This window comes from Emydura macquarii, unplaced genomic scaffold (genome assembly GCF_026122565.2).
Source record: "Emydura macquarii macquarii isolate MOO-44397 ecotype Brisbane River unplaced genomic scaffold, CSIRO-AGI_Emac_v2 contig_3451, whole genome shotgun sequence".
NCBI lineage: Eukaryota > Metazoa > Chordata > Testudines > Chelidae > Emydura > Emydura macquarii.
The window spans coordinates 7528628-7547002 of record NW_027133588.1 but is presented as its reverse complement, the minus strand read 5'-3'; the positions used below and the strand labels follow the sequence as shown (position 1 = coordinate 7547002).

General features: G+C 45.3%; 1 protein-coding gene across 6 annotated transcripts in view; it reads right to left on the bottom strand.

The window, feature by feature from the left end:
• Positions 1-18375, bottom strand: part of APBA2 (amyloid beta precursor protein binding family A member 2) — a 221691-nt gene that overhangs the window by 61771 nt on the left and 141545 nt on the right. For all 6 annotated transcript variants that reach the window (XM_067534558.1, XM_067534553.1, XM_067534557.1 and 3 more), the window contains 2 exons: positions 13441-13626; positions 3716-3895 (listed from right to left, as the gene is read on the bottom strand). In XM_067534558.1, the coding sequence (XP_067390659.1) occupies positions 3716-3895; positions 13441-13626 (366 nt within the window). The remainder of the gene's footprint in view (positions 1-3715; positions 3896-13440; positions 13627-18375) is intronic.

Below are 18375 nucleotides of genomic sequence, written 5' to 3'. Positions count from 1 at the left end.
GACTCGACGGGCCGTGGCTGGTGCATCTCCGCACTCAACCCTGCCCGTACTAACGGCACAGAGGAGTATCCGTGCTCCGCGCGCTCTCTTCTTTTTGTGCCGAGTGGAGGCTGGTGCCAGCGGTGCACTCTGCACCGAGATGACTCTCAGCGCAGAGGTGGACCAGGACGGCTCGGACGCTGGGCGGAGCGCTGCCTCCATGAGCAGGGCTTTTAACCTGATCTCTTGGTCCTTCTGAGTCTGCGGTTTAAAAGTCCTGCAGATCTTACACTTGTCTTTCCTGTGCTCTTCCCCCAAGCACTTAAGGCACCAATCGTGGAGGTCGCTGAGCGGGAAAGTCTTCCCCCAGGAAGCACATGGCTTAAATCCAGGCCACTGGGGCATGGCCCACCTGCTCTAAGTCCCTCAGGTACTTCTTATCTAACTACAGTATTTAACAGCTACTTAAAACTAACTAAAGTACTTCGAATAACAAAGAGTTCAAACAAGGGGAATAGTACTTGCAGAGAGCAAGGCTAGTTCCAGCAACCATCACAGATGGAAAGAAGGAATTGAGGGGGCGTTGGGCTGGCAGCGCCTCATATACCGCGGCATGCGCACAGGACTCCAGGGGGCACCAGAGCCGGCCCTACGGGGTCTGCTAAGGGGAAAAAAGTTCCGGGAACCATACATGGTGGCGTGCACTTACCTATAGTGGAATGGACATGAGCAATCACTCGAAGAACTAAAAAATTACAGACTCTACAGGGGAAGTAGGGGAACTGTCTATACATAATGTGCTTTGTCAAATAAACAGAAATAATTTTCCTCACTGAAACACAGCTATCAGGGGAGATCTTAAGACCTTGCAGCTAAGACACTGGAACTTAGGAGTTCTAGATGCAATTTCCAGCTCTGCTACAGACATCCCGTGTGACCTTCAACAATTCACTTAATTTCTCTGTGCATTTTACCTGTTCGTACAGCACCTAGCACAATGGGGCCCTAATCTCTGTTAGACCCTCTAGGTGCTTACCGTAATAAAAATAACATTATCTTCTCTCAGATATAGTAATCTTGGGGTCACTTGTGAGTATAGGATGTATAATGTTTCTAAACAGAAGTGTGATTTTCAAATTGAGTGTCTTTTTTAATAAAATAGTGGATAAGAACATTTCCTCCCCAAACAAATAATGCTATGACTAATCTAGATGTAGTATGCAAGGCCTATTTAGCACTGGAGACTCAGCTGCATCACTACAGTCAGGTCAGCCTTCTCAATAAAGAGAAGGCAAGGTAGGGGTCTTCTTGTTTGTAAAAACCAGGAAGGCTTGCTGGATTCTGCAGGGGTTTTCCGTGGACTTACTGAAATGCAGCCAGAGTGCAACAGCTTCAATATGATCAGACAATCCATCATTAGTCATAAACATGCTCAATTGGGAGAACTGGGAACCAAGGAGCAATTGGGCAGCAGGAAGGGTAGCCATATTAATTATTCTGAAGCATGCTTATGCGCAAAGAAGTGATTATAAAGCTGACATCTTGGTTTTACACATTTATATCCATGGAGTTCCGATTACAAGTAAAAACAAGTTTTTCTAATTAAGTTTGTTTTCCCTTGTGTGACCAATTTCAAATATTTTCCAATTGTTACATGTACATAAGCAATACCTTGTCAAGTCCAATGAATGTAACCATATAAACCACACATCCATTTCTTTCCCTTTTTTATTTGTAACTCTATAAATTACAATTTACTTGTATCTTTCCAACATTAAGGACTGGTTCTCAGTTGAATATGGATTTTCACCTTCATTTCCAGTCACCATGATTCACCCAGAAGTGACTGCATTTCCTATGTATAGGATCAAAATCTGCAATCCTTATCCAGGCAAAACCCGCAGTGAAATTGCATGATCCATCAACTTGGAAATAACATTTAGTTCTCATGTAGCACTTTTAATTTTTAAAAGTGTCTTATAAACCTCAGTTAATTAATCCTCACAATACCCGTGAGGCAGGGAAGTGCTATTACATGTATTCCTATAATTTCACAGACTAGGAAACTGTGACAGAAAGATAAAGTGATTTGCCCAAGGTCACAAAATAAGACCTTTTTAAAACACAGAAGTTGTGCTCTCTGCACTCAGACCATTAGAACACAGGCCCAATCTTCACCACACTGAAACCAAGGAGAACTTCAATGGAGGAACAGGGTTTGGTCCTATGTGCCTCATTATCTTTTTGAGGTGCTGAGAGACCTTCCTGGATGAAAGGTAAAATATGAAATGTCCTCCATTATTATAAGTGTAAGTCATTATGCCAACACACCATGCTAAGCCTGGTATTGATTTAAAGGAAGTTCTCTCTGCTTCATACACTACCAGCAATGAAGATTCTGCAATCAGTTTTCAGAGGGCAATTTTGCTGCTGTTATTTGGTGGGAAAGGGAACAGAAACTCGTCTACTTAATGCCATAACTTCATTGGACCCACTTGGTTCGTAGTAATATGACTTGTCAAACACAGAGGGAGAAGATGCATCTTAAAAGGTGCTATTTTTATTTTACATGGTCACTTTTCAGAGCAGAAGTCCACTTTACATTTGTTAGTGAGTAGTTAGTTGAGTATAAAATGAATGAGATTTGGAGTAGCTATAATATAACAGAACCATAAGAGCATCTATACCAGCCATGCTTGTCCCATGCAGAGCCAGAATCTCCATAGTACCCTTGTCATGGCCTAGAAGCAATGCTATATTAGGGCCATTCTAGGGTATTTAACTACCGAGATGTACTAGTGATTGACAGAAGCACCCTGAGCCCTGAAAGAGTTTCTCTTCAGGAGACAAAACCCCTTCCCTAGCAACTTCTGTATGTACAGAGCGAATGCACACACTGCACCAACCCTTAGCCATGCTCCCACTAGCTCCTCAAGGTGGACTGGATCATGGGAGTGCAAAAGAGCAGTCTCCGTGTTGCCCAAGCACACAGATTGTAATTGTCCCTATCTCTGTTCCACCCATTGCCCTCAACACCCACACAAGACTCAAGAACAATCTGGCCTTCGAGGTCATAGTGTATGTGTTTGGATCCTGTCCCATGATTTTTGGCCTAACGCTTTTGATTAAAGGCCATTACTTCTATGTCAGATGAATGGTCCACTCACAGTTTTGCAGGTAATATTTTGGAAGTGATCTCTTGCCTATATGCACCTCTGACATTTAAATTAAACAGATATGATTTTATGCCAGAATGGGCATTAAAATACACTGTCTTAGTATAGAAGATACACCAAATATATCTTACTGAGATGAGAAATGTCAGCTTATTTACAGAGATGTCTAGTACCAAACAGTAGGTATAAAATCTATTAAAATGTAAATTTTCAAGGTCGTTAAAACCTGATTACCATCTCCCGTGTTCTATCAACACTTCATATAACACACGAGTACCTGATACCCTAAGCATTGTGTAAAGCTGTCACTGTTCCCCATTTATATGAAATGTAAATGTAATTATTATGATGATGGAGGCAGAAAGGCCTTGAAAGTAAAGTAGGGAAGAAAAATAAAAAGCTCCTAAGGCTGATTTTACTAGCAGAATACTAACAAAACAATTAATTTCCCATGCAAATGTATTCTTAAAATGCCATTTGAGAGCTCAGTGTTTTCATCAGTATTAAAAATAGGAAAACGCCTAACAATATGAAATAAAAATTAAAAAAAAAGAATTTACCTCCTTGCAGTTCTCTGAATTGGAGAAGTGTATAAGATCATCATTATACATCTCCTGGGTGTTGATGATGTCACTATATTCTTTCTGACTAAGATCCTCTGGATTAATTCCGTTGGCTCTCAGAAACTCCTGGTAGGCCACACTGAAAGCCTGACCAATTGATTGAGCTATCAGCTGTGCCTGTAAAATAAAATAAGATGCAGCTGAAAAGGACGAACAACACAGAGTAGCAATGAAACCCTCAAACATAACAGAGCTAGCCTGCTTTTGAGATTTACTGAAAATGAGAGAGAATGCAATACTAATATAAATCTCTCTTAGAAATGCATCCGTTATATCTGAAAACAAGCTAATTACAAACTCAATATGGCAAACTCTTGACCTCTTGGACTCTTATGGTCACCCCATCTCAAAAAAGATGACTTAGGATTAGTCTACGCTTAAAATTTACTGTATCAGTACATCTGTGCCACTGTAAGAATGTTTGTGTAGCGACATTATGTCAATGGAAGAGAGCTCTCCAGTCAACATCATAAAACCACCTTAACGAGCGGTGTAACATCTCCTGCCAATATTGCACTGTCCACACAAACACTTATGTCGGCAAAATTTATGTCGCTCAGGAGGGTGGGTTTTTTTCACGCCCCTAAGCGACGAAAGTTTTGCCAGCATAAATGCTAGTGTAGATAAGGCCGTAGAATTGGAAAAGGTATAGAGAAGGGCAACAAAAATTATTAAGGACATGGAGCAGCTTCTGTATGAGGACAGTTTAAGATGACTGGGACTTTTCAGATTGGAAAAGAGACAGCTAAGATGGGATGATAGAGGTCCATAAAATCATGACTGGTGTGGAGAAAATGAATAAGGACATGTTATTTACTGTTCACATAACACAAGAACCAGGGGTCACCCAATGAAATGAATAGCCAGCAGGTTTAAAACGAACAAAAGGAAGTATTTCTTCACACAATGCACAGTCCATCTGTGGAACTCTTTGCCAGGGAAATTGTCAAGGCCAAAACTAGAATGGGGTTCAAGAAAGAACTGGGTAAGTTCATGGAGGATCGGTCCATCAATGGCTATTAGCCAAGATGGTCAGGATTCAACCCCAGGCTCTATGTCCCTACCCTCTGACTGCCAGAAGCTGGGAGTGGACGATGGCAGATCGATCACTCAGTGATTGCTTGTTCTGTTAATTCTCTCTGAAGCACCTGGCATTGGCCACTGTCAGAAGTCAGGATACGGAGTTAGCTGGACCATTGGTCTGATCCAGTATGGCTGTTCTTATGACCTCCTTTCACCAAGAAGCTTGCCAGTGGCTAGTAATATGCTGTAGTAATAATAGTAATAGTAATAGTAATAATACACCTGTTTCTATAAGCACTGAAGAAGTTTATGGTAGATCAGGAGTTCTCAGACTTTTTCACAGCATGGTCCATATCTTAAAAAGAGAGATTGTCACATGTTCTAGACACTCAGTATGTTCTGACCACAACTGCAGTCCCCTGTGCAGCAGAGAAGAGGGTTTGTACTTGCATGTATGACCACAGCAGAGTTCCCCTGTTTGTGATTATTAAGGCCACCCTCACACCAGCCCAGATGGATGCATGGTGGGCTTGGACTCCTCCATCACCAGTATATTAAATACCCTTGGATATCATACCATATGTACTACTTCTGCAAATCCATCTGCTTTCAATTTACGACCTGTGATGGGGCGCCTGCCCCTCACTGGCCAGGAAAGGGGTCAGAGGGCCCTTGGAGAGGCTGCACGAGAAGTAGCCAATTAGAAGGGGCTGCATGGCAGCCAATCAGAGCCCAAGAGGCCAATATATAAGGGAGCTGCATAGCAGAGCAAGGAGTAACTCTCAGGATCTTAAAGAGAGAGGACTGTCAGCACCGTGGACAGAGCAGTGGCTGGCTGCTGGGACTCAGCAGAGCCGAATGCCCTGAAGCAAGGGTGGAGAAGGTACTGGGGCTGCATGGAAGTGGCTCAGGGAAATCCATTGACGAGTTGCGGAAATGTAGTGAAAGGCTGCTACACACAGGGTCTCTGGGCCTAGACCCAGAGTAGTGGGTGGACCCATATCCCTCCCCTCCTCCCCCAGATTGCCATAGGAGTGGTGCCAGGACTGCAGAATCCCCTGAAACACAGACTGTGACTCAGCTGGAGGGCCAAGTCACGAGAAGGAGGGTCCAGCAGCGACACAATGGAAAGTGAGACACCACGGAGGGGGCATCTGCCCAGCTGAGAGCTGATTCCCCAGATAGCCAGCAAAACGTGCCAAGGCGGTGAGTTGGACCGTGTTACATAGCCCTTGTACCTGCCCCATAGGTTCAAACAACCCCCCACCCACACGCTGATTGCTTTCCATAACTCAGAGCAGTCTGCCAGCATCAACCATGTTTAGTAATGTGTCTGTGCCTCTGTATGGTTTTGTGACCATGATTCCTTTTATGATCATGGTGCATACCGGCCAAACACTGCTGGGCATATCCTAGCCACATTTAGGGGAAACTGCTGGACTCCAGCTCTTAAGACATTCTCTAGTGTTTTTCTGGAGAGCTCCTCTGGCTATGCAGTCTCTGCAATAAGAGAGTTGAATTGCACTGACTAATGTCTGGAAGCCTAGGGCAATACACACATTAGACATGAAGAGAGGGATGGTAATTAATGATAATACTGAGCCCTTTACACATTCAGAGCACTGTACAAATGTTACATAATTAAGACCGAATCATAGAACTTTGTAGCAAACTTTGCCTTTTAGTTCCACTGGAGGTCACTGCAGCAGAGAGAGAGAGAGGTAGGAACAAGCAGGAGGTATTATGTGCAAAATTAGTTTTCTTACTGGATTTTTTTTACTTATCCTATATGGATCCACTGCAGATTATAGGAGAGTGCTAGGTTAGATTTGATAGGTCAACGTGATTTCCAGGAACCCTATTCTTCCATCAAAGGGTATGAATAACTCCTACTGACTTAAATAGGAGTTGCTCTTATCCTGCAGTACAGGGTCCCTTAAAATACTAGTGATCAACCATGGAACACACATGATATATGGGGAAGCAATCGGTCCAACAACCTGAGTTTTGGAGGTGTTTTTGTTCTGAAAATTCAATGCTCTTTGTCAGAGAATGGGCACAACCTAAATACAGTCAGGGATACCCACACTATCACTACACATGATAGAACATTGCCTAACATCTATAACTCTTTATTCCCAAAATCCACCAATCAGATGCTAAATGATTTATTTCTGGTATTAAACATAGATGGCGTTCTTGTTTAATTTGTGCTTTACAATAACATGTTGCAATAAACTCCATTGTTTAAAGACAGACAGAGGTGAATATTTTACCATTTGAAAACAGATTTAGAAAATCCTGGAAAATGATCCACTAACCTAATCATGTGGCATTACTGTCTATTCTGGAACTTCTTTTCAACTAAATGACCCATCACACTATGAACAACAATACAGATCAATATGCTCAAGACATGTAAATGTCAATAATGGAGAAGTAATCAATAAATATTTTTATAACCCATCTTATTATGGTTTGTCACCTGTCGTCCCTTCCTACCACTTATTTGTGTTTTCTGTCTCCACTGGTATCAGTTTCTGGGTGTTCTGTCCATTCCTCTTCCCTCTGCTTCAAGTCCACCATCAACATCTCAGAAACAGATTTAAATCAGATTCAGCCTTAGAACCAATTATAGTTTTTAATAATACCTATTTCTCATATAGTGCTTTACATCAGTAGCTCTCAAAGGGCTTTACAAAGAAGGTAAGTATCATTATCCCTATTTTACAGATGGGAAAATGGAGGCACAGGGAGGCAAAGCCACTTTGCCAAGGTCACCCTGCAGGCAGTAGCAGAGCTAGGAACAGAACCCAGGTCTCTTGAACCCCAGTCCAGTGTTCTATCCACTAGACAATGCTGCCTCCTAATCCAAAGATTAAACTGGGTTAAAACTTTTACTAAAAAGAGATTTCCCACTTTACAAAACATGCAATCTGGAGCTAAAACTATCTCAGACAAAGAGCTAGCTTTATTTTCAAAATAATATGTTAAGAAATAGATTTTGAAACTGCCCATTAAATTGGTAGATTTAAATGATCAGTTCTTCCTATTATGGGCGCTAGTACTTCAAAATATCTTTATAAATTAGAAACTAATATTAGTACTTTTCTTGCTTCTAATTTTTACTAACTTGACACTTTTTTTCTTTTAACCTTTTCTTTAAAAAAAAATCGTCCCCCCCCCCGAACTCTCTCCAATTTGTCCAAATCCTTCTTCAAGTGTGGCACTCAGAACTGGACACACTATTCCAGCAGAGGCTTCACCAGTGTTGAGTAGAGTGGGACAATCAGCTCCTGTATCTTACTCTGTTAATACACCTCAGCCTTTTTGACAGCTGCATCACACTGACTCCTATTCAATTTGATCCGCTAGAACCCCCAGATATTTTTCAGCAGTACTACCACCTAGACAGATATTCCTCATTCTGTAGCTGTGAATTTGATTTTTTTCCTTTCTAAGTGACGTACTTTGTCCTTATCTTTATTGAATTTCATTTTGTTGGACAGAGGTGTGATGGGATGTGAAGGTATGTACTGCCAGCCTGGCAGCTGCTTTGCAGATGCCATGCCCTAGCACTTCTGCTAAGGCGGCTGTAGATGGAGCTTGAGCTCTGTTGGGAGAGCTGTGGCGTCTGGAAGTGGCACCTTCACCTGATCGTGGCCGAACGCGATGCAGGAATTTATTCGCAAGGAAACTGCGCCAGTCGGTGACCAGTGAACCATTCATCCGGTCGGATGCTCCGAGGAAGAGCTGCGTCGCTCTCCAGAACAGCCTCGTACATCTGGTGTAGAAGCCAGGGCCCCACTTGTGTTTTAGCGAGTGCTTCCTTCCCCTCTCCTCCGAGCCATGTGGTTCAGGGAAACTTGGGGAGAATATATGATTGGTCCAATGAACTGGGCAACCACCTTGGGCCGGAAAGCCTGGTGCGGTCCTATCTGAAACTTATCTTATAGACTACAGCATGAGGGAGGAGCTTTGAGGTCAGAGCTCTGATCCTGGAGACCTTCTTTGCCAAGGTAATATACCCCCAGGAAGACCACCTTCCTGGAAGGCCAGAGTAGAGGGCATGACGCTGTGAGTTTCTGGGGAGGGGTGGGGGCCGTGGGCTAGGAAGGACCAGGTCGAGATCCCAGGGAGGCATTGGGTCGCAGGCCTACAAGTAGAGGCCCCCAGCCCCTTCCGGGACCGAACTGCCATCTGACGGGAGGACCGCAATCCCCCTTCCAACGGCTGATGGAAGGCCGATATGGCTGCTAGCTACAGCAAGCATTTCCCAGACCGCCTATACTGACGAAAGGCCGGGCAGAGTGTCTCGGGAGTGTCCCGGCAGGCCACAGCCACTTCCACTTCCACCCTCCAGACAGTCGTAAAGGCCCTTAGTTGGCGCAGCGACCCCTCATGGTGAGGAAGAGCGACCCCTTGACGCGGTCCGCCTGGCCGTTCCTCACCCCCGGGAGGTGATCACCGCCAGGTCCAAGGACCGATAGGTTCCCTTTATAAGGCTGATGAGTGGGCTCCCGTGTGGGACTCTGTCCCACAGCACGGCTGAGGCAAGGTCGGTCACACCGATGCATTCCGTAGGCTGCACCGGCGTTAACGTGAACTTGTGTGTTTATCAGCAGGACCCGTCTGACTGGCTCGCGCTGCTCTGGGCTTGGGACCTGGGCCTGCGTGGGCAGATCATGCACCGTCAGCACGCTACCACTGCCAGGCCTTCAGTAGACACCGCCGGCCAAGTAACAGACCGCGGGGTAAGCTGTAAAGCATTAGAGGGAGTCGACCCCTACGAAGTGAGGGAACCTTTGAGGATGTGTGTCCCTGACATCCAGGTCAGCACGCTTCCACTACTGGAGCTGGGGGAATCATGCAGGAGTTGAGCCCCTTGTTCGGTATTTATGGGACGACATAGGTTTGCCACTCCTCAAATCCCCCTCTTTTTTGGGGGGGTGGGGGTGGGGGTGAACGACGAGGGAGTACCTCGATTAGGGCCTCTTCCACCATTGCCTGCGGGATCTCTCCTGCTGCTCGGGGCTGAGGCGCCCTCAACCTCTTGGATGTGGAAATGCCACTGAGAGGGAGGAAGGGGGAGGAGCCTAGCTCACCGAACTATCTCAAGGACCCAGTGGTCCAAAGGCCTTCTGGCTCACCCAAGCCTGCAGGAGGGTATAGGCTAGGGTGCTGCCCTTGCGTTCACCAGCAGAAAGGCCTTTTCCTATTGCCGAGAGGACCCTTACTGAGGGCCTAAGGAGCCAGTCAGGGCGGATGGTGTCTCCCAGACCCCCTGACTCTGTCTCTTTGCCCGTAGGTTGGGAGATGGCCGTGGCTGGCACTCCTGCTGCTGCTGTCGCTGGAGACGTGCCTGACACCTGAAGGTCTGTGGAGCGTAGCAGCCCAGGGGACAGGACGTGGTCTAGGAAGCCCTGAGACCATGCAGCTTCGCCTCTATTCGAGCCAAGGAGAAGGCTGACTCATCCAAGGAAGGGCCCCGGATAGGCTGCTGGACCTTTTGGGATAGTCCAGGATTGCAGCCACTAACCTCTGGGCATGCTGGTGACGGGGGGCATGTCTCAGCCCACCAAATCAGCAGCGACTGAGGGTGCCTGGAGCGCTGCTTAGCTCCCGTGGTTCCCTCTTCTGCAATGGCCTACAGGTTCTGCAACTGCTATTGGGCAGAGCCTCAGCAAAGGGGCTCACTGAGTCCCGAGGGCTCCCTTTCCATCTGCTGGTAGCACTATTAAATACAATTTTCTCTAACAAGTCTGGCTTGCAGTCACCCTTGTTTTCTGGAGTAGACACTGTCTGCCCTGCCTGCCCTGTGATTGGTGGCCACCACCACCAGGGACCTGGGGCGGGTGGTGAACAGTATTCAAACCCCTTGGGTGGGTGTAATACTCTTCCCTCTAGGCATTGGGCTACAGAGGAGGGGGTTGCCACGAGACCTTCTCTATGCCTGGCACCCCTCTGTGGACAAAGAGGGCTACGCAGCCCACCGGTATCACATTAAAGGTTGTCCGCCACCCCTTTTTCTCCTTGGCCTCCAGCCTCAAGGTGAAGGCTGCCTCTTGAGCAGTTCCTGTTGGCCCTAGAATGAACCCGGGCTTGGGCGCGTGCTTCATCTGGCGGGGAGGAGAGAAGGGAGGAGAGAAGGGAGGAGCCGCAGCCCTCTTCCACTGACAGGCAGTCCCCCCCCAGGAGCCTCTGTACTCAAGGCACTGACTGCATCCCTGAGGAGTTGACAGACCATGGTCCGACCCCCCCAGGAAACCCTCAAGGCCATACAGCCTTTGGGGTGACCATTGCCTCTGAGGACATCCGCCTGGGGCTCTGGCACCTTCCGCTGATGGTTGCTCCCCCAGGTAACTGCATCCCCGAAGGGATACTGAGGCACCGTTGGCGGACCACTGCTGGGGCTGCCCAAAAGCCTCTTACTATGCGGTATCGTCGCTCCAGAGAGCGACCCCTCAGCGACGACGGCCTCAACTACCAGGTTCGTCGTGGCTGCTGCAGCCGGAGCAAGCGTATGGACAATGCTCTGGCAGGCTGGGTTGACCCAAGCATCATCCTTGCATCAAGGACTTTGCACTCTACATGCGTTTCGTTGCCAAGTCAAGCTCTGGTGACCAGCTATGCCCAGCCTCGGTGCCGGGCGAACTCTTTGGTGCCGAGCCTGTCTCAGCACTGAGTTTGGCGCAGCCTCATTACGAGGGCAAAACCCCTCAGTGCCAAGGCTGTCTCAGGATGCCGGGTTCTGCACTGCCCAGCGAACTCCTCGGTGCCGAGTCCAGTGGTGCCTCGGCGCGGGGTGAACTCCTCGGTGCCAAGCCTGTCTCCGGCTACCAGGTTCTGTACTCCCCAGAGAACTCCTCAGTACCAAGACTGTCTGCAGTGACTGGGATCAGTTCTGCATAGTTGTAGGCGAACTCCTTGATGCCAGGGTGGTGGGATGGACCTCGCCCAGTGCTGGGGGTCAAGACTGGTGTCGGGCGGGCGACTTCACTCTCCGCCTTGATGCACGACAACCGCGACCTGGGATGACTTCTAGGGGAGCATTTCTGCTCTACCCTAGGAACCAGTCTGCAGGAGATCTTCCTCCCCATACCAGGGATCTCCTGAGCCATTCAGGGGGTCCCAACACAGGCTTCCCCTTAACACCAGCCCCTTCTCCCTCATGGAGGCATGGGCGGCGGTGGTGTATGCAAAGCCAACAAGGCTCTTGCCGCCCTTCGGCCACCGGAGTCAACGGTGCCGGTAGGTGCTCCACCCCGCCTGCTCCAACAGTGCAGGGCAGTGTTTGTGCTCAGTCTTCGCGGTGCTGAGTTGGGTTGGTGCCAACGGTGCCCTCTGCACCGGCAGCACGCTGGATACTGTGGCGAAGCGGGATGGCTTGGAGCTGGGTCTGGGCTACATGAGCCAGGCTTTCAGGTGGATTTTCCAGGTCTAAAAGCCTCTCCCCTTCCACGAAGGGCTTTCCCCCCCCACCAGCTAGTGGGAAAGCCTTCCCACCAAAAGCGCGTGGCTTGAAGCCATGACACTGGAGCATACCTGCTCCCAGTAAAGTGTGAGCTAGACTATCTTTAAGTCTCTAACTACCACTACAACAGTTATTATCTCTAACTAACTAATTAACACCAAAAAAAAAACCTTGTCTAAAGTTTAAACATGGGGAATGAAGCGCTTGGCAGTTCCTGTAACCACCATGGGCGGAAAGAAGGAACTGAGGGGGCGTAGGGCTGGCAGTGCCTCATATACTGTGGCATGTGCGCGGAACTCCAGGGGGCACCAGAGCTGGCCCTACGGGATCTGCTAAGGGGAAAAAAGTTCTGGTAGCCGTGCACACACCTATAATGGAATGGACATGAGCAATCACTCGAAGAAGTGCAATTTATAACACTTTCAGTGCAGAACATATAAATGAAGGCATTTTGATGTTTTTAAATACAAGGGACCTGATTTCCAAATCCAATAAGAGCACTTTGCACATACCTAATATCAGCAGATCTGTCCTTAAAGATTTCTCCTCCCAGTAGGGAAATAGCAAGCAAAAGGGGGTCTGGCCAGGGCATCCTTACACATGACTGATCTTTGGCTGCTGAAATAGCCTTTCTGAGGTGTCAGCAACTGGTCATAAGTTACAGCAGCTCTAACTTAAAGACAAAGACCAAACTGGTCTATGACTAGTCCCAGGATTGAGGGAGTATAAACATGGCATTAAGTACAATTCAGCCAGAACAAAGATTTTTGACTCAAGATATCAATTTTGTACCCATTGAATGTAAAATAAATACTTTGGCCATATATGGTAAAATGAACTTAAACATCCAAGTTTAGACTATTTAGAGGGGAGTGTTGGTTAAAAGAGCACAAACAATTCTGGTATAGTGGAGAAAAAGGGGAAGATTTTGGGGGTTGAGGAAGGAAATGCGAGTGATTTGCAGCATAGGTGGGAAAAAAAGGTGAGACCTCTTTGGGATAGAACAGTAACAACTATTATAAAAGTTAACTTGTAAACCTTTGAAAGGATCAGCCAATCAGAAAAGCAATTATTGGCAATGAAAATGCATTCATGAGAGACACCATTAGATTTCTGAGGTGCTCTAAAAGATGTCTTGTATTAAAGAATAATTTAATTTACTTACATCCTCAGATTCAAAGACATGACATATCATTTTGTACTGTTTCTTTCCTTCCTGGGCACCAGGTGTCGTCTCAATACAGTCTTGAGAAGCAGATCTTGGCATTCGTCGTCTCGCCATTAAAACAACAATATTACCAATATCAGCGATGTATGAGATTGTGCGCAATGCATGATCCATCATGGTTTCCTGCACAAAGCAAAAGATAAATGAAAGTGTTCCACATGCACAATATTACTCCATAAATGTCACTTTTTCCCTCTCCCATATCATCTAATTTCTTGAACATCACAATGGGCAACTAAACTTGCATCTCTGCAATTCACATGGGGCCAGATCTTGAAGCCTTTACTCAATTTCTCAATCTAAACTGCCATTGAAGTCATAGCCTAAATTACTGAAATCCCATGGGCTTCAGGGGAAATTTTGTCTGAATATCAACTGCAGATATTTGACCCATGGACCCTATTACAAAAAGTTAAAAAGCATCAGACCTCGAGTAAAAGGAAAATACATACCACTATTTTAGAAACAATTTCATCATGTTTGAAAATACATGGCTTTTGCAAATGATTAAACTCCAAAGTGAAGCAGATACATTTCACAGTGACAGAAGCAGTTTATAACACAGTCACAAACATCTTCTGCTATGACAGGACAAGGTAAAGGAGGATTCAACAAACCATAACATAACATTTTCCAAAATACAGTAGAAAGTTCTTTTCTTTCATCGTAAATTATAAATATTGTGTTGCCTTTTTCTAATAACGAGGGGCAAATTTTTACAAATATTCTTACCCCATTCTCCGAACACCTTGCCATGCAAGTCACACCAGCTAGGACATAGATATATGAAAGGGCGTCTAGCCTAGAGTCTGGATTCAGAAAGGTACACAAAGCACTCATAGACCACTGAAGTCAGTGGCACTATTCACATGCTTAAAGAGAGGCACATGCTTTAGTACCTTTGCTGCTCCTAGTCTGAGTTCATTTCATCTCTGAATTTGGTCCTCAGTGGGTATGTGCTGACATTTGCAACATCTGTACAGGACTAATGAAGTTCAGTCACCTGTAAGATGTAGGTGGTAGGCAGATGGATAACAACACATTGCACAATAGGAAAGCTCTGGGCAAATTCTCTCTATGGCACCAGCATAATTAAAGCTATTGAGGCTTCACCAGCATAACTGGTCAAAATCTTCCTCAGCCTAGAGTCAAATTAGGGTTGTCAGGCTGCCAATTCAATCACACTAGACATGCTTTGACCAAGGAAATTACCAGGGAAATCTCATCTCCAGAAGTTTTCTCCTAGGAATGTATCATTACATAACTGATAAAGTTATCCTTGGGCAAACGTGACGTCAGTTAATGTTTGCAGTCAGGGAAGAATGATTTTTTTGGTCAACAAATTTCTTTTATCCCAGATATTACTACATGTTTGTCTTTTGCAATGATCTAAATCTTTGTATTATTGATTTCTAGTTCATACTTCTGTCATTTGTTTGTTCTATCAAAAAGCAGTGATCTCAGAGGGAGAGTCTTCAAGGGCATTTTTAATCATTGCTCCTTTGCACCACTGGGTATAAATTTGCAATAAGTTTTATTATTAGTGAACTTGCACTGACTATGAATAAATGAATGTGGCCCACCAGCTATCTTAGAAGACTCCTCATTTATGAAGTGCTCTGCAGCTAAATAATGCTATTACAGTTCTGTATCAGTTCTGAAAGAACTTTAAACATTTAGAATAGTAAAGCCAAGTAATTTTTGTACTGAGAATCTAGGTAATTACTTGTAAATTCATACAGGTTTTAAGCAGCACTCTTGAAATATTTGGTTGAAAGAGGTAAAACATCCATCACATCTTCTGCCTGCACTGGAATACAAACATTTGTTCTTGAATCATTGTTTTCTGGATCTTCCCCAGGTCTTGTGTATTTAGTCTAAAATCAATATATTGTTTCCTTTCTAAACATTTTGGGCAAGGAGGAGCTACTGCAGCTTGTGGCCCAGGTAAGGTCTGCAGCTATCATTCCTGCTCCCTGTTCCCAAAGGGATGTTTTTCCATTAGTTGTGGTCATGCAATGTGACATTACATATCCTGCTGAGGCCAGCAATCACTTGGCACTGTGATGTCAGATTTCACCCAGTCTAACTGAGATACATAGCAATTGGGCTAATGACAATGAAGATATGGCACAGATCAGATTGTTCTGAACAGAAACTGCCAAAGAACTTTTTCCACCCTATTGCAGTCTGGCATCTCATGTAGAAACATTAACAAATGCCCAATGGGTCAGTGCTGACTGGCTGAGGTCATGGAGTTGACAATTTAAAGGGAGCTCCTTTGATTTAGCTTTCCTCCCTGGCCCTTTCTCAGCAATCTAATGCACACAACATAGTGGGGCTCTGCCTTTGGCCTCATACAGCAGAATGATCTGCCTCCTGTCAAGCTGATCTTCTGAAGAGCCACTACATATGGCTTTCTGGGACCAGTCTGACTCAGAATGGCATGGAAAACTTATAATCAAAAGAGATAAACTGATACCAAGGAAATCTTTCAGAGTGGATCCGGACATCAGGCTGACCAAAAAACCCCAGCAATTCCAGAGCAAAATGTAAAGCCTTATTTTGTTCTTGCTTTTCCCAAATAGCACCACAATAATAGCACCAGTCCTTTCTGACTGCAGGAAGGAGAGAGAGAAGATCTTGCATACACTTCAGAATTCTGCAAGGTGTTACAAACTATCTGTAGGAGAGAAAGCGAGAGCCTGGAGCACTGGGCTGGTGCAAGACCTGAAGCATGAAACACAATAAGCAAAGTCAGGCCATGCTGTGATCCAAAGTGAGGCCATATATTCAAGCAGATGCTTACAAGTTCACTGTCCAGTACATGAACTTAGCAAGGGTACTGCTAGTGCTGCTAAAACACAGGCGCTCCTAAGGAGCAAGTAAGTATGCATGTGAACACATTCCAAAAGATTAACACAGGTACATCCTGACACAGCACAAGATAAGAGGGTTTGACAGACATGATGAATAGGGATGTTTTGCCTGAGATATCTGGAGCACGGTACATGTAAGGTGGTACACAAGATGTTTGTTTCAGTCTATAAATGTTGGGATACCTCACCTGAACCCTTCGTGCAGCTGAGCGTACAGCAGAAATTCCTGCTTCTGACTGAGCATTTCTGTGCCACTGGGCACTCATGTGTTAGTATCCCATAGGAGCTACAGGTACACTAATACTGTGCTACAGGTACACTAATACTGTGCCTGTCACCAAACCGTGCCTGTGGTCTTTCTTTATGAGCAACATCGAGGTCTGCTAAATTAGCAGGCTGCACCCTCTGCTAGGGCTGATAACACCGGAGCTCCAAGAAGAGAAGCACCAAGCAGCTAGAACAGCTCAAGCACCGTGGATGGCATTACCAAGGCAGCGACAGTCCAGCCTTCTACACCATCGTAGTATGGTCCATATTAGAACTTAGCTTGACAGACGCTGGATTTACCTAAATCAGAGTTGGGAACAACATCTGGCCCAGTCAATAATGTTGATGCTACTTGGCATATTAAAATCTTGCAGAACCTCAGCTTCTGTTAAAAATATGTTTCCAAACTTCATGGTTATGGAGATAATCCTGAGACATAAAACAAGCAATCTCAGTGCTCTCTGTCTGAATCTGCAGATAGCTTCAAACAACATCTCTGTGAGGTGTGAACACCCATAGTCTCCATGAATCTCAGTGGGATGTAAACTCAAGGCCAATTATGATACTTTGTGCATCATCAACTATGCCATTGCTTACTATTTTTCAAATGGGTGGGAGTGAAGTCCAGGGGATCAAATTGAGAGGAGCTGCAGAGACAGAAATGCAGAGGGAAAAAAAAGGAGACACACACAAAGACAGGGGAAAGAGAGGAAGGTGGATAGGTGAGGAAGAGATGAAAGAGTAGAAATAGCAGTGGTCCTACAAGTGAGATTGTTTTCCACTATGTGATGCTGAATGTGACAAATAACTAAAAAAGTTTACTAGCTACATAAAGGTCATATTCTGCCCTCAACCCTTGTGTAATTGTCCCAGTGGGAGCTCTGCTGTGGATAGAAGATAATATATAGTGAAAAATATATATCCTAGACCAGTGGTTCCCAGCCTTTTTGAGTGTGCGGACCCCTTTTCAACCTCCAAACGTTTCGCAGACCACCACATGCTATTAGTTGTAAACTAAATTACAGTAGTAGGTTTTTAGAAACCATATGAAATTTTTTATTTGAAATTGTACATTTCCTTGGTGAGGATGTTATTCTTCTTTTCCGCAGACCTTCTGTAGTAGCCTCACGTACCACCAGGGGACCGTGGACCACGGGTTGGGAACCGCTGTCCTAGACCACAGCCAATAATTTAAAATGAAATCTGATCCATTCCAAAGAATGTCCCTTCCCCTCCTCTACCTATTCATTAGCTCATTCTTCTCATCACTGATGCAAAGAGCCAGGTATGTGGGCATTCATCTACCAAATTACAACGCTTCTCTCCCATGTCTGAGAGAATGGAAGAGTTTTTCGGGTCAGGAAGAATAATTGTTTTAAGAACCATAATGTAATGTAACCTGACAGAGCTAGGAAAATAATAGTGACAGTTGATTGGAACGACCTGGTATATTGATAAGAAAAATCTTTTTCCTTTTTTCCAGACACTCTCCTGAAAATGCTTTTAACAATTCTTTTCAGTCTCCAATAAAATGTTGTGTTTATCCCTAAATTGTGGTAGGTATAAGTTGATGATAGCCATGGAAAGGCTTGGGGGTTTCTGTGAGGATTTGCAGGGTCCAGCAGGATCTATAAAACTCCTCTCCGTGGAGGGGAAAATGTGTTATAATGGACATCTCCCAGTAGGGGATAGAAACTCTGCAGGGATAATTGTTTTTCAGGAGTCT